At 38.8% G+C, this 11,572-nt stretch overlaps 1 protein-coding gene across 1 annotated transcript; it reads left to right on the top strand.

Annotated features, from left to right (window-relative positions):
- Positions 1 to 10,290: 10,290 nt before the first annotated feature.
- On the top strand, positions 10,291 to 11,002 carry LOC113273142 (uncharacterized protein DDB_G0290685-like). The gene is made up of 3 exons (XM_026522907.1): positions 10,291 to 10,335; positions 10,398 to 10,817; positions 10,904 to 11,002. The coding sequence occupies exons 1-3, from the start codon at positions 10,291 to 10,293 to the stop codon at positions 11,000 to 11,002; spliced, it is 564 nt and encodes a 187-aa protein (XP_026378692.1).
- The last annotated feature ends 570 nt before the right edge of the window (positions 11,003 to 11,572 follow it).

Genomic DNA, 11,572 nt, shown 5'->3' with positions numbered 1-11,572 from the left:
TTAATTAGTTGTGATTCAATCTGATAGGTTATACTTTGTTTTGTCAACTGATAATCTATGCTTAGAGAATACAATTGATATTTGAGAATTTGCCTGATTATTTGTGAATTAAGAAATAAGGGACTTAAAAGACAATTAGAATTTTGGATTATTTGCCATAATTTATTCATGTGTGATAGTGGAATCAGTGTCTTGGTTATTCCTAATAATCTTGAATTAAGTTTTGTTTGTTTTTAAATTTCATTAAATCTAAAATCTTTTGCTTTCACAAGTCTCAACGAACTTTTTACTACAACTCAATTAAAAATCACAACATTTTGGCGCCGCCGATGCGGACTTGTCTTTAGGCTAGAGTTTTTTTAGATTTTTTTTTTAGATTTTTATTTGTTTTTCATTTTTATTTTATTTGTTCTTCTTTATGTTTTTGGGTTTTTGTCTTTTCCTTACAGATTTTGGAATTTGGAGCGAAAGAAAAAATTGCCAAAGCTTTTGGTGAATACTTAAAGATTTGGAGTAAAAGCAAAGCGAAAGGAGCGAAAGAAAATGAGAATAAAATTAATTAAAAAAAAAGAGAGAGAGAGAGACAATTTTTTTTTTAGATTTTGTTTTTCTTTTGCACTTTATTTTTGGACTTTGGACTGTGGACTTTGGGACTTTATTTTTCTTTTTTTTAAACCCTACGGAAGGGTAGTTTAAATATCAACTGTTTGCAGAGAAGGACGGCGATTACGATATCTCCTCGGCCCCTCGGGTTCGTACATGACATAGGAGTCGTGGCCCGAGTCGACTTCAGCGGTTCATCCCCCGTCTGGTACGGGAGGTTAGTTTGTCGAAACACTCTTGAATCCCCTGTCAGCGAGTTACTGTATTCCTTCGTTTGCATATATGATGAGGATTTGAAAACGGCTGTTTTAATTTCCTAGTAAAGGGAAAGGACTGGCCATACAAGATAAGGGTTCGGCTTTCATCACCGTTCCCTTCTTTCCCGCCTTAGGAAAACGATACCAAACTCGAACCTAAGCCTAAAATTTGACTAGAACGAGACCTATAGGGTAACGAGCTTAATAGGAAAGTCATTCGAAAAATATTGGTTACTCTTTTAAGCATGCTTCAAAGTTCATGATGGTTTCTGCGAGTTGAATACGTCGCCTTGTAACGCCGGTGAGGCTTTGGGTATCAAAGATCCACTGAGCTTCCCTCGTCTCGATTCAACTTACTTAAACTCGGATTGATTCCAGAGGGGTTTGCTTAAATTGTAACGAATTCCCTTTCGAAGGATTAGAAGCTGGTCTAGAAACAATCTAAGTGGAGCCATCATGCTTTTTGTTTGATAAAAATCAGTAGGTTTATTATGGTGGAGTCAGCCTTGTTTGTGTTTGCATAGAACTTCCCTTCCTTTTAGGATTTCTTTCTTTTTCTTTTGTTTTTCTAGTGTATGCCCAAGGTTATTAAAGAGCGGGATTGGAAAAGAAACACTCTAGGTCGTTTGATTAGTGATAAGCCTAGTTGTTCTTCTTGTGAAGGCGGGGAGCTCGAAGACTCTTCTTTTGAGGGCCCTGTTTTTGGAAACTTCAGTTTTGAGAATTTGTCTCTTAGTGGGGAAAATACCCCTAGTACTTCAACTGTTCCAGCGATGGCAACTTTGAAAGATAACATTTTCCCAACTAGGTCCACTCGAGCTTCGTGCATTAAATTGCCGGCCATTACGGCTAATTTCGAGATAAAACCTAGTATTCTTCAGATGATCCCTATATTCTTAGGGAAAGATGATGAGAACCCTTATTTTCATATTAGGGACATTGAGGAAATTTTTGGGACAATTAGAATAAAAGACCTTACTGATGAAGTCTTGAAACTTAAGATGTTTCCCTTTTCCTTGAGAGATAAAGCCAAGACCTGGCTGAACAACCTACCATCTGAATCCATTGAAACATGGCAGGAACTTATTGCTGCTTTCTATATGAAATTCTACCCTAAGCATAAAACTGCGTCTTTTAAGCAGAAAATTAGTGCTAGTGTGCAACAAGAGGGAGAGTCTCTTTGTAGGTTTTTAGAGAGATTCAATGATCTCCTATCTCAGTGTCCTCACCATGGATTTGATAAGATGAAACTCGTAGAGATTATTTATGATGGTTTAGACTATTCAACCAAATCCATGGTTGAGTCTATGTGCGCTGGTGAGTTCACTAGTAAAAGTGATGATGATGCTTTTACCTTCTTAGGAGTTGTCGCTGAAAAATCCCAACAATGAGAGTCTTGTGTTGAACCCCCCAAAAGACTCTTGGTCAATAGAAGTAGCACCAATGTGGTAGATACAAGCTTCGGGTCTGATGTTAAGTTTGCTGCTTTGTTTAGAAGGTTAGAAGCTTTGGAATTGAATCATCCTAAACATAGGTCTCTTGTTGAACCTGATGATAGGTTTAGAGCCTCTCAAGTGTCTAGTTGTGGAGTAGAACCCAATAACTCGTTTTGGGAAGGTCAGGTTAGTGAAGAGCAAGCCCATGCTGTCTATAACAATGCTAGGTTTGAGAACCGTCAGAAGTTTGACCCATACTCAGAGACTTACAACCCTGGTTGGAGAAACCATCCTAATTTTTCTTGGTCTAAGGGTCAGAATCAAGGACAGTCTAGTAATTCTCAGCCTCCCCCAGGTTTTGGTTATGCTAAGAACTCTTCAGGTCAACCCCAGTTTCAGAATGAGAAAAAGATCTCCACCTTAGAAGAAACCCTTACTATGTTAGCAAAGAACCATGAGATGTTATCAAAGAACCACTATGGTTTTCAAGAAGAAACCAGGCAGAATTTTAAGAATAATTCCCAGTCTCTTGCTAACTTAGAACTTCAAGTCGGCCAAATAGCTAAGTTTCTTAGTGAAAGAGAAGATGGAAGATTCCCTAGTCAAACTGATCCTAACCCTAAAGGAGAGAAATCGTACAATCATGTGAATTCTATAACAACCCTTAGGAGTGGAAAGAAAGTTGACAATAAGGTTGCCATGCCTGATAGTGAACATGCTGTAGTTCACCCTTCTGAGCCAGAAAATGAGGAGACTGATAGAGTCTCCAAAGAGACCAATGAGGGTCTGCTGAGCCCGGCTTTGTTCCCAGAGCCCCGTTCCCCCAGCTGCTAGTTCCAACTAAGAGGGAGTCCAACTTTAATGATATATTGGAGGTTTTTAAGCAGGTTACTATCAACCTCCCATTGTTAGATGCGATTAAGCAGATTCCCGCTTATGCCAAGTTTCTTAAGGATATGTGTACGCGAAAGCGAAAACTTAGTGTCCAGAAGAAAGCCTTCCTAGCTAGTCATGTGAGTTCTATTATTCAGAATACCACTACTCCTAAGTATAAAGACCCAGGGTCCCCTACTATTTCTTGCACAATAGGTAAATACCGTGTCGAGAAAGCTTTGCTTGACTTAGGAGCCAGTGTGAACTTACTGCCATACCATGTGTACCTTAAGCTAGGACTTGGTGAGATGAAACCTACCCAGATGACACTTCAGTTAGCTGATAGGTCCGTTAAAATTCCTCGTGGTGTGATCGAGGACGTTCTTATTGAGGTCGACAAGTTTATTTATCCAGTGGATTTTGTTATCCTAGATACCCAACCTGTCCCTGACCCAGAGAACCAAATACCAGTGATTTTAGGTCGCCCGTTTTTAGCTACATCCAATGCGATCATTAACTGTCGAAATGGTATTATGAATTTGTCTTTTGGTAATATGACTATTGAGCTGAACATTTTTAATATTAGTAAGCTACCCTCTGAACTAGATGACTCGAGCATAGAAGAGGTGAACATGATAGGAACATTAGTCGAGGAGTCATTACCAAACACTTTGTTAGAAGATCCATTAGAGAAATGCCTAGCCCACTTTGGGATTGATTTTGATGATGACGATGTGATTAATGAGGTGAATGCTTTGTTAGATTCAACCCCTTTGATAGACACTAGTAATGGCTGGAAACCTAAGTTCGAACCTCTACCCGTTTCTGAGTCTACCCTAGTTCCTTCGTTAGAAAAGCCTCCTAAGTTGGACCTTAAACCATTACCAGATTCCCTGAAGTATGTGTTTTTAGGCCCATCTGAAACTTTACCTGTGATTATAGCATCCGACTTGGATAGTGATCAGGAAAGTAGGCTAGTGACCGTCCTTCAGAATAACAAGGAAGCTTTAGGGTGGACCATAGCAGACATTAAGGGTATAAGTCCTACTGATTGTATGCATCATATCTATTTAGAGAGTGACACCAAACCTTCTAGGGAGATGCAACGTCGACTGAACCCTAATATGAAAGAAGTAGTTCGAACCGAGGTTCTTAAGCTGTTAGATGCAGGCATTATCTACCCCATTTCAGACAGTAAGTGGGTCAGCCCCGTTCAGGTTGTTCCCAAGAAATCCGGTATTACTGTAGTCCAGAATGATAACAATGAGTTAATCCCAACCCGGGTGACCACGGGTTGGCGTGTGTATTGACTATAGGAAATTGAACAAGGTCACTAGGAAGGACCACTTTCCCCTTCCCTTCATCGACCAAATGCTAGAGAGATTAGCTGGACGTAGCCATTATTGCTTTTTAGATGGATACTGCGGTTATAATCAGGTTGTTATGCCCCAGAAGACCAAGAGAAAACCACTTTTACCTGTCCCTTTGGTACCTTTGCGTATAGACGCATGCCTTTCGGGCTATGTAATGCCCCTGCGACCTTTCAGCGTTGTATGATGAGCATATTTTCTGACATGGTAGAACGGTTCTTAGAGGTCTTTATGGATGATTTTTCAGTGTTTGGTTCGTCTTTCGATGAGTGCTTGCATCATTTGTCATTAGTTTTGACTAGGTGTAAGGAAAAGAATTTAGTGCTTAATTGGGAGAAATGTCACTTCATGGTTCGTTCAGGAATTGTTCTAGGGCATATCGTATCTTCGAAGGGTATAGAGGTAGATAGAGCCAAAGTTGACCTTATTAAAACTTTACAGGTCCCAAAAACCGTAAGAGATATTAGGTCATTCTTAGGGCATGCAGGTTTTTATCGTCGATTCATTAAGGATTTTAGCTTAATTTCTAGACCTCTTTGCAATTTGCTTGCAAAAGACGTTAAGTTTGTCTTTGATGATGCTTGTTTAGAGGCTTTTGAGAAGCTTAAGAATTTACTCACTACCGCCCCCATAGTCCAGGCACCCAACTGGAACCTACCCTTTGAGATCATGTGTGATGCTTCAGATTATGCTATTGGTGTTGCTAGGTCAGCGAGAAAATAAGTTACTTCATGTGATTTACTATGCTAGCAAAACTCTGAATGATGCCCAGTTGAACTATACCACTACGGAGAAGGAACTATTAGCTATTGTGTGTTGCCTTAGACAAGTTTAGATCCTACCTCTTAGGTTCTAAGGTCATAATCTTTACTGATCATGCTGCTTTGAAGTATCTTCTTTCCAAGAAGGATACTAAACCTAGATTGATTAGATGGATCCTATTTTTGCGGGAATTTTCCTTAGACATTAGAGATAAAAAAAGGTGCAGAAAATGTAGTAGCAGACCACTTGTCTAGGCTTGTTGTGGATACCCTTAATGATTCTCCTTCTTTTAGGGATATTTTTCCTGACGAACAACTGTTCTTTGTTACCCAAGCACCTTGGTATGTGAATATAATGAATTATCTTGTTACTGGTCGAATGCCCCAACATTGGGGTAAACAAGATCGTTCTAGGTTTTTATCCGAGGTGAAGCACTTCTTTTGGGATGATCCTTATTTGTTTAAGTATTGTCCAGACCAGATTATTAGGAGATGTATACATGAGAGTGAGCAGTCCAGTATTATTTCCTTTTGTCATGATCATGCTTGTGGGGGTCACTTTAGTGCTAAGAAGACTGCTGCTAAGATATTGCAGTGTGGATTCTATTTGCCTTCATTGTTTAAAGACTCCCATAGTCACTGTGTTACTTGTGAGCGTTGCCAGAAGTTAGGAACCATTTCCCGTAGGAAAATGATGCCCTTGAACCCTATTTTAGTTGTTGAGGTCTTTGATGTGTGGGGTATTGACTTTATGGGTCCGTTTCCTAATTCTTTTGGTAACCTTTATATCCTTGTCGTTGTAGACTATGTCTCTAAGTGGATTGAGGCGGTTGCGTATAAAGCCAATGACCATCTGGTTGTGATTGAGTTCTTGAAAAATAATATACTTACAAGTTTTGGTACACCGCGAGCTATAATTAGTGATGGAGGGTCGCACTTTTGTAATGGAACTTTTAGGCTTTTGATGAAGAAATATGGTATTACACATAAGGTAGCTACCCCATATCATCCACAGACTAGTGGTCAGGTAGAGGTTTCCAATAGGGAGATAAAGCGTATATTAGAGAAAACAGTTAATCATAATCGGAAATACTGGTCATCTAGGCTTACTGATGCCTTATGGGCTTACCGTACTGCGTTTAAGACCCCCATTGGAATGTATGGCAAGGCATGTCACTTACTTGTCGAGTTAGAACATAGAGTATATTGGGATGCTTAGCAGCTAAATTTTTCACTAGACAAGGCAGGAGCCCATAGGAAACTCCATCTCAATGAGTTGGAAGAGACTCGTAGAGATGCATACGATAGTGCTAAGGAGTATAAGAACAAAATGAAACTTGTGCATGATAATAATATTTTAAGAAAGTCATTTTCTTCAGGTCAAAAAGTTCTTCTGTATGATACCCGCTTGCATCTTTTCCCTGGGAAGTTACGTTCTCGGTGGACGGGTCCTTTTATTGTTCGCACTGTCTTTCCTCATAGAGCTGTTGAGATTGAGACACTGGATGGTAGTAGTTCTTCTAAGGTTAACGTTTAGAGATTGAAACCCTTTTTAGAGCTCTTTCCTACAGGTGATATTGAGGAGGTCCCTCTGGAGGACCCTGTTTACCCTTGATTGACCATCGAGGCGATTGTATGTTGTATATTAGTTTTTTATTTCTCTCTTCACCCAGGTACTATCTTTCTAACTTCTCCTCGTGTTATTTTACTTTTGGTACTGCTCTTTTATTAGAAACATTGAGGACAATGTTAGATTTAAGTTTGGGGGTGGCGAAGAACTTTTTAGTTGCATTTTTGAAACTTCTAGCGTCACATAGTATCCGGTTAGCTAAGTTTACAAACGGTTTCTCACCGAAAAGATGGAAATTGGAATTGCTAGGGATAACATTCTTCTGAGACATTAGAGAAAAATACATTGAGATCTTTGACATTCAGGAGAGAACTTGTTCCTTTTAGAGGGTAACCGTGATGGACCTAACCATCCATGATGGAAAGGAAAGTAGGTCAGAAGGAAATTACAGAAAGAAAAAGCAACCTCACAATATAGTCTTAGTTACTGGATTACGACTCTCTCTCAAAAAACTTATCATCATCAACAAGCGGAGCGACATAAAAATCTATGAAGAAAGTTGAAGACGTTTAAGGTTTTGAAGCAACAATAGAAAAGAATAATTCAAAATAAAAAAATAAAAAAAGTTGAAGATTAAGTTACAAGAGCAAAGAAAATCAAACGATATACGTTGTTGAAGTTCATGATACCAAGACATTATAAGTTGTGAAGATCCAAGTTCTAAAGTCCTTCTCTAATGGCCATGTAGATTGTTGTCTTTGTTTCAAAAAAAAAAGTACATTTAAATTTTGTTTAATAAGGTCATAGGAAAGTAGAAATATATAAGGAAGTTTCAAGCAAGAAATCGAGGAGAAGAGTTAATTTTCAGGGTTCTTTGAGGTTCGATAGTTTATCATAAACAGTTGAAGCCGAAGAAGACGTTGTTTCTACTGAGCACAATGAGAGAGTCGAAGAGAGATGCATATTGGTTGCTTTGTTACCGCTTTCCATCTGGCACAAGATCTTTCTAGCACTGGTTCAACTCATCACACGTAATTAATCCAGCTGTGTAGCAGATGTCCCTCTCATTTTTATCTCTCTCCTAATCTTATCCAGCTGTAAAGCGGACGCATCTTATAATGTTTATCTAGCTGTGTAACGGATATCTCTTTATCTAGCAGTGTTGCGGATGTGTCTCCCCTATTCTTTGTTCAGCTTTAGAGCTAGCACCTTTAATTTCTCTGGCATTCTAGTTACTTGGAGATAGGTTGAGAATCTGTATGTCCTCATAGCTCTTTGGATACTTGTGACCAATTAGAAGTCATGGTTTTGTGGGTACACCTCTGGTAAACCCTCCCGAGACTATATCTCGGTCACTAGGGCCACCTAGTGAGTTAGGCTTTTATTTTTATTAGTTATGCTCGAGGACTAGCAAATAATAGATTTGGGGGTATTTGATAGACACATTTTTTGTGTCTGAATTGTCCTCGATGTCTCTATTGCTAGTGCTTGATTATGTACTTATTATGGTGTTTTTATGTTTGTCTAGGTGTTTTTGGAGAAATGCACTTGTGTGGAAAAAGTTGCTCAAAAAGTGCTATTTGGACCCCTGGAGGACATTTGCTATACGGACCCAAGATTTGGCTAAGGGGCACCCAAGGTTATGCGTAACCCAAATTCATCCTCATCACCCAAATTTGTCCTCAGCACCCATCTGTTATTCGCACCCCAGAATAGGATAGGGGCACTTCATCTTCAACATTTCAAAACTGAATTTTGGCGGGAAAATAAAAACATAACTGTGTGATTTTTCGATCGATATTTGAAGGAGTTCTTGGTAGATTAAAGGGTTGAAATTTGTTGGGTAGTTGTGATATGTCCCAACAAAACTATCATGAGTGATTTGATCGACTAAATTTGGCTAGATAACTCGCGAGAAGAAAACAGGGGAGCTTATTCTCGGAAGAGGTTATCACGAGATTTGCGCGAGCAGCAGAGGAGTTTGCACGTGTTTGGAAGACCCTAACAACTATTTGGAGTGTGAAGGAGTTAAATATGGCAATTTGGAAGCTTCAGAATGCGTGTAGAGATCAAAAATCTGAATTATTTCCTAAATTGGCCATGTAGAATAATGGAGAATTATATGAAGTTATTACATGAGATTTTGTTGTTGCTGGGTTATATATAGGTGTTGGGATATCATAGAAGGTTTACAAGGAGTTTGGGAAGGATTTGGAACATCACAGAGGCGAAACACGATCACCAGAGAAAACTGCTGTTGTTGCCATTGAAGAACACGAAGAACATAGACCCACAAAAGCAGTCGTTTTTGCTACAGTATTTGCGACTGCTCAGCGACAATCTTAGAGCTACAGTAACAGTGACACATCCTCTGTATCGCTCTTTGGTTTGCAACAATTATAAGCGTTACAAACCCGGTTTTGAATTATTTCTCCCTTTTCATCATTTGTAAACACCATTTGAGCAATGAAATCAACTTTTGAGCGTGTTTCCAACATGATAATGAGATAAATCTCCTACAACCAAGGCAATGAGGAAGCTATTTACGCATGAATAATTGGTAACTATTTTATTTTCTCTAATTTATAATTTATAATTCACTCAATCACTGCTTTTGCAGAGTTTTAAATTGTTTGCATAATTTTCTTAATTAGTTGTGATTCAATCTGATAGGTTATACTTTGTTTAGTCAATTGATAATCTATGCTTAGGGAATACAATTGATATTTGAGAATTTGCCTGATTATTTGTGAATTAAGAAATAAGGGACTTAAAAGACAATTAGAGTTTCGGATTATTTTCCATAATTATTCATGTGTGATAGTGGAATCAGTGTCTTGGTTATTCCTAATAATCTTGAATTAAGTTTTGTTTGTTTTTAAATTTCATTAAATCTAAAAAAAAAAAATCTTTCACTAGTCTCAACGAACTTTTTACTAGAACTCAATTAAAAATCCATCATCATCCACGGAATGACCCTATCTTATACACTAACAACCCTACTAAAAAAACTAACAACCTCTTTGTCAAAAATAATGAGAGGCTCGTCATATTGAATAGGTGGAGTCGTTAGTTTAGTTGTATAGAGTCGTCAACCACTATATAGAGTCACTTGTGTGTCTTAAAGGGTCGTTTGCTTGTTAGGTCCTTACATTGACGACCCTTTAGCTGATGAATGCATGTTTCTTATGTTCTTTTATGTGTATGGACTATAGTGCCAAGAAGACCATAGACAAGGTTGAAGTGATGATAACTCCTCCTTCCAAACTTCCCCGCCACGATAAATTTTAAATGCCGGTCCATTACGTTGAAGAAAGCCGAGTGAGGTAACCTTTTCTATCAACAAACCAAGAGACAAAGGTGATGAGTCATCCGAATCTTCAAGAACATCCTCTCTTATTATTTCCGCGGAAGGTAGCAATGAGGAAGAAGAAGATGAGATACAACAGGAACCTCCCGTACAAGGTGAAGAAGAGGAAGAGGAAGAAGGGAGTGATGATGATGATGGTAATGGTGATGGGAAAGAGGAAGAAGAGAGTGATGTTGATAGTAATGGTGACGGGGAGGATGATGGTAATGGTAGTGAAAAGGAGGAGGGTTTAGAGGAGGAGGAAGAGGATGAAGGAAATAATGGTGGCGATGAGAAGGATGATGATGATGGTGGTGATAAGGTTAATCAAGGTAAAGATGATGGTGATAAAGATGATGAGGAGGATGAAGGTGATGATGGTGGTAATAAGGTGGGTGAAGAGATTGAACAACCGAAGAATAAAAGGAGGGTAAAGAATGATGGAACGGATATTGCATCTAGAGCGAGACACATTCCCCCAGAACATTTGCAGCTGAAATGTCTTAGCAATGGTAAAGCGAGAGGAGAACCTAGATATGGTTGTGAAGTTCTATTTAGATATCGGGGATCGTGGGCTTGTACCATCTATGAGACAATCGTAAGAATGTCATCTTCCTTGTTATTTGATTAGCTGAAGTTATCTTTGTAAATATATTATAATTATTACTTGTTTCTCTTTTGTAGGAACATAGAAATGTCGTCCGTCTTTTCAGGCACCAATCTTCTTTCAGGAAAATGGAGTTGTGGCCGCTAGATAAAGAATGTGCAAGAGTTAGAGCGTAAGTTGAAAACTCCGGTTTGTATACTGCGGTTGAGAACCCGGTGATTGATTGTGATAAGGTTGCAGTATCAACTCTATGTGAAAGGTTTTACCCTTAAGTCGACACATTCGAATTCCCTTTTGGCGAAATGACAGTTACTCCTGAAATGATCTTATTGTTTATGGGTGAAAACTATTTCTGCTGGTTTTGGTTATTTTGGGTGTGTGTGGATGAGAAATGAATCTAAACCTTAAAAAAATGCACTGCGCGGGAGTGCTTTCTGATTCGAGAGATCAATCTATACAATTCTGGCCTAAACCAAGAAATGGCCGTTCCAGACTTGCTTCGGTCACAAAGTGAAGGAGATGGGGTTGATCTTAGGGAAGGAATCGAAGAAGGTGTTGAGATTGTGAAGGTCTTGGTTATTTATGACTTGTATCAGAATTATGAACTGGCTTGCAATAATGTAAGCAATCAGCTCTGGATGTTTTCTGGACACGATGACAACACTTGGTTATTCTGTGTTGTTTGGAAATAGGTAAAGGACCTATTTATACAAGTCATTGAGCGCAACCCTCATCTCATAAGAAGT

The sequence above is a fragment of the Papaver somniferum genome, chromosome 4, assembly GCF_003573695.1.
Source record: "Papaver somniferum cultivar HN1 chromosome 4, ASM357369v1, whole genome shotgun sequence".
Lineage (NCBI taxonomy): Eukaryota > Viridiplantae > Streptophyta > Magnoliopsida > Ranunculales > Papaveraceae > Papaver > Papaver somniferum.
Note: the sequence above shows the minus strand (reverse complement) of the source record. Positions and strands in the feature narration are given on the sequence as shown.

Excerpts from the sequence above, each read along its gene's own strand:
- LOC113273142 (XM_026522907.1), top strand. The coding sequence starts at position 10,291 with ATGAGGAAGAAGAAGATGAGATACAACAGGAACCTCCCGTACAAG. Across the intron at positions 10,336-10,397 it reads ACAGGAACCTCCCGTACAAG|GAAGAAGAGAGTGATGTTGA; the intron begins GTGAAGAAGAGG and ends GATGGGAAAGAG. Across the intron at positions 10,818-10,903 it reads GTACCATCTATGAGACAATC|GAACATAGAAATGTCGTCCG; the intron begins GTAAGAATGTCA and ends TCTCTTTTGTAG.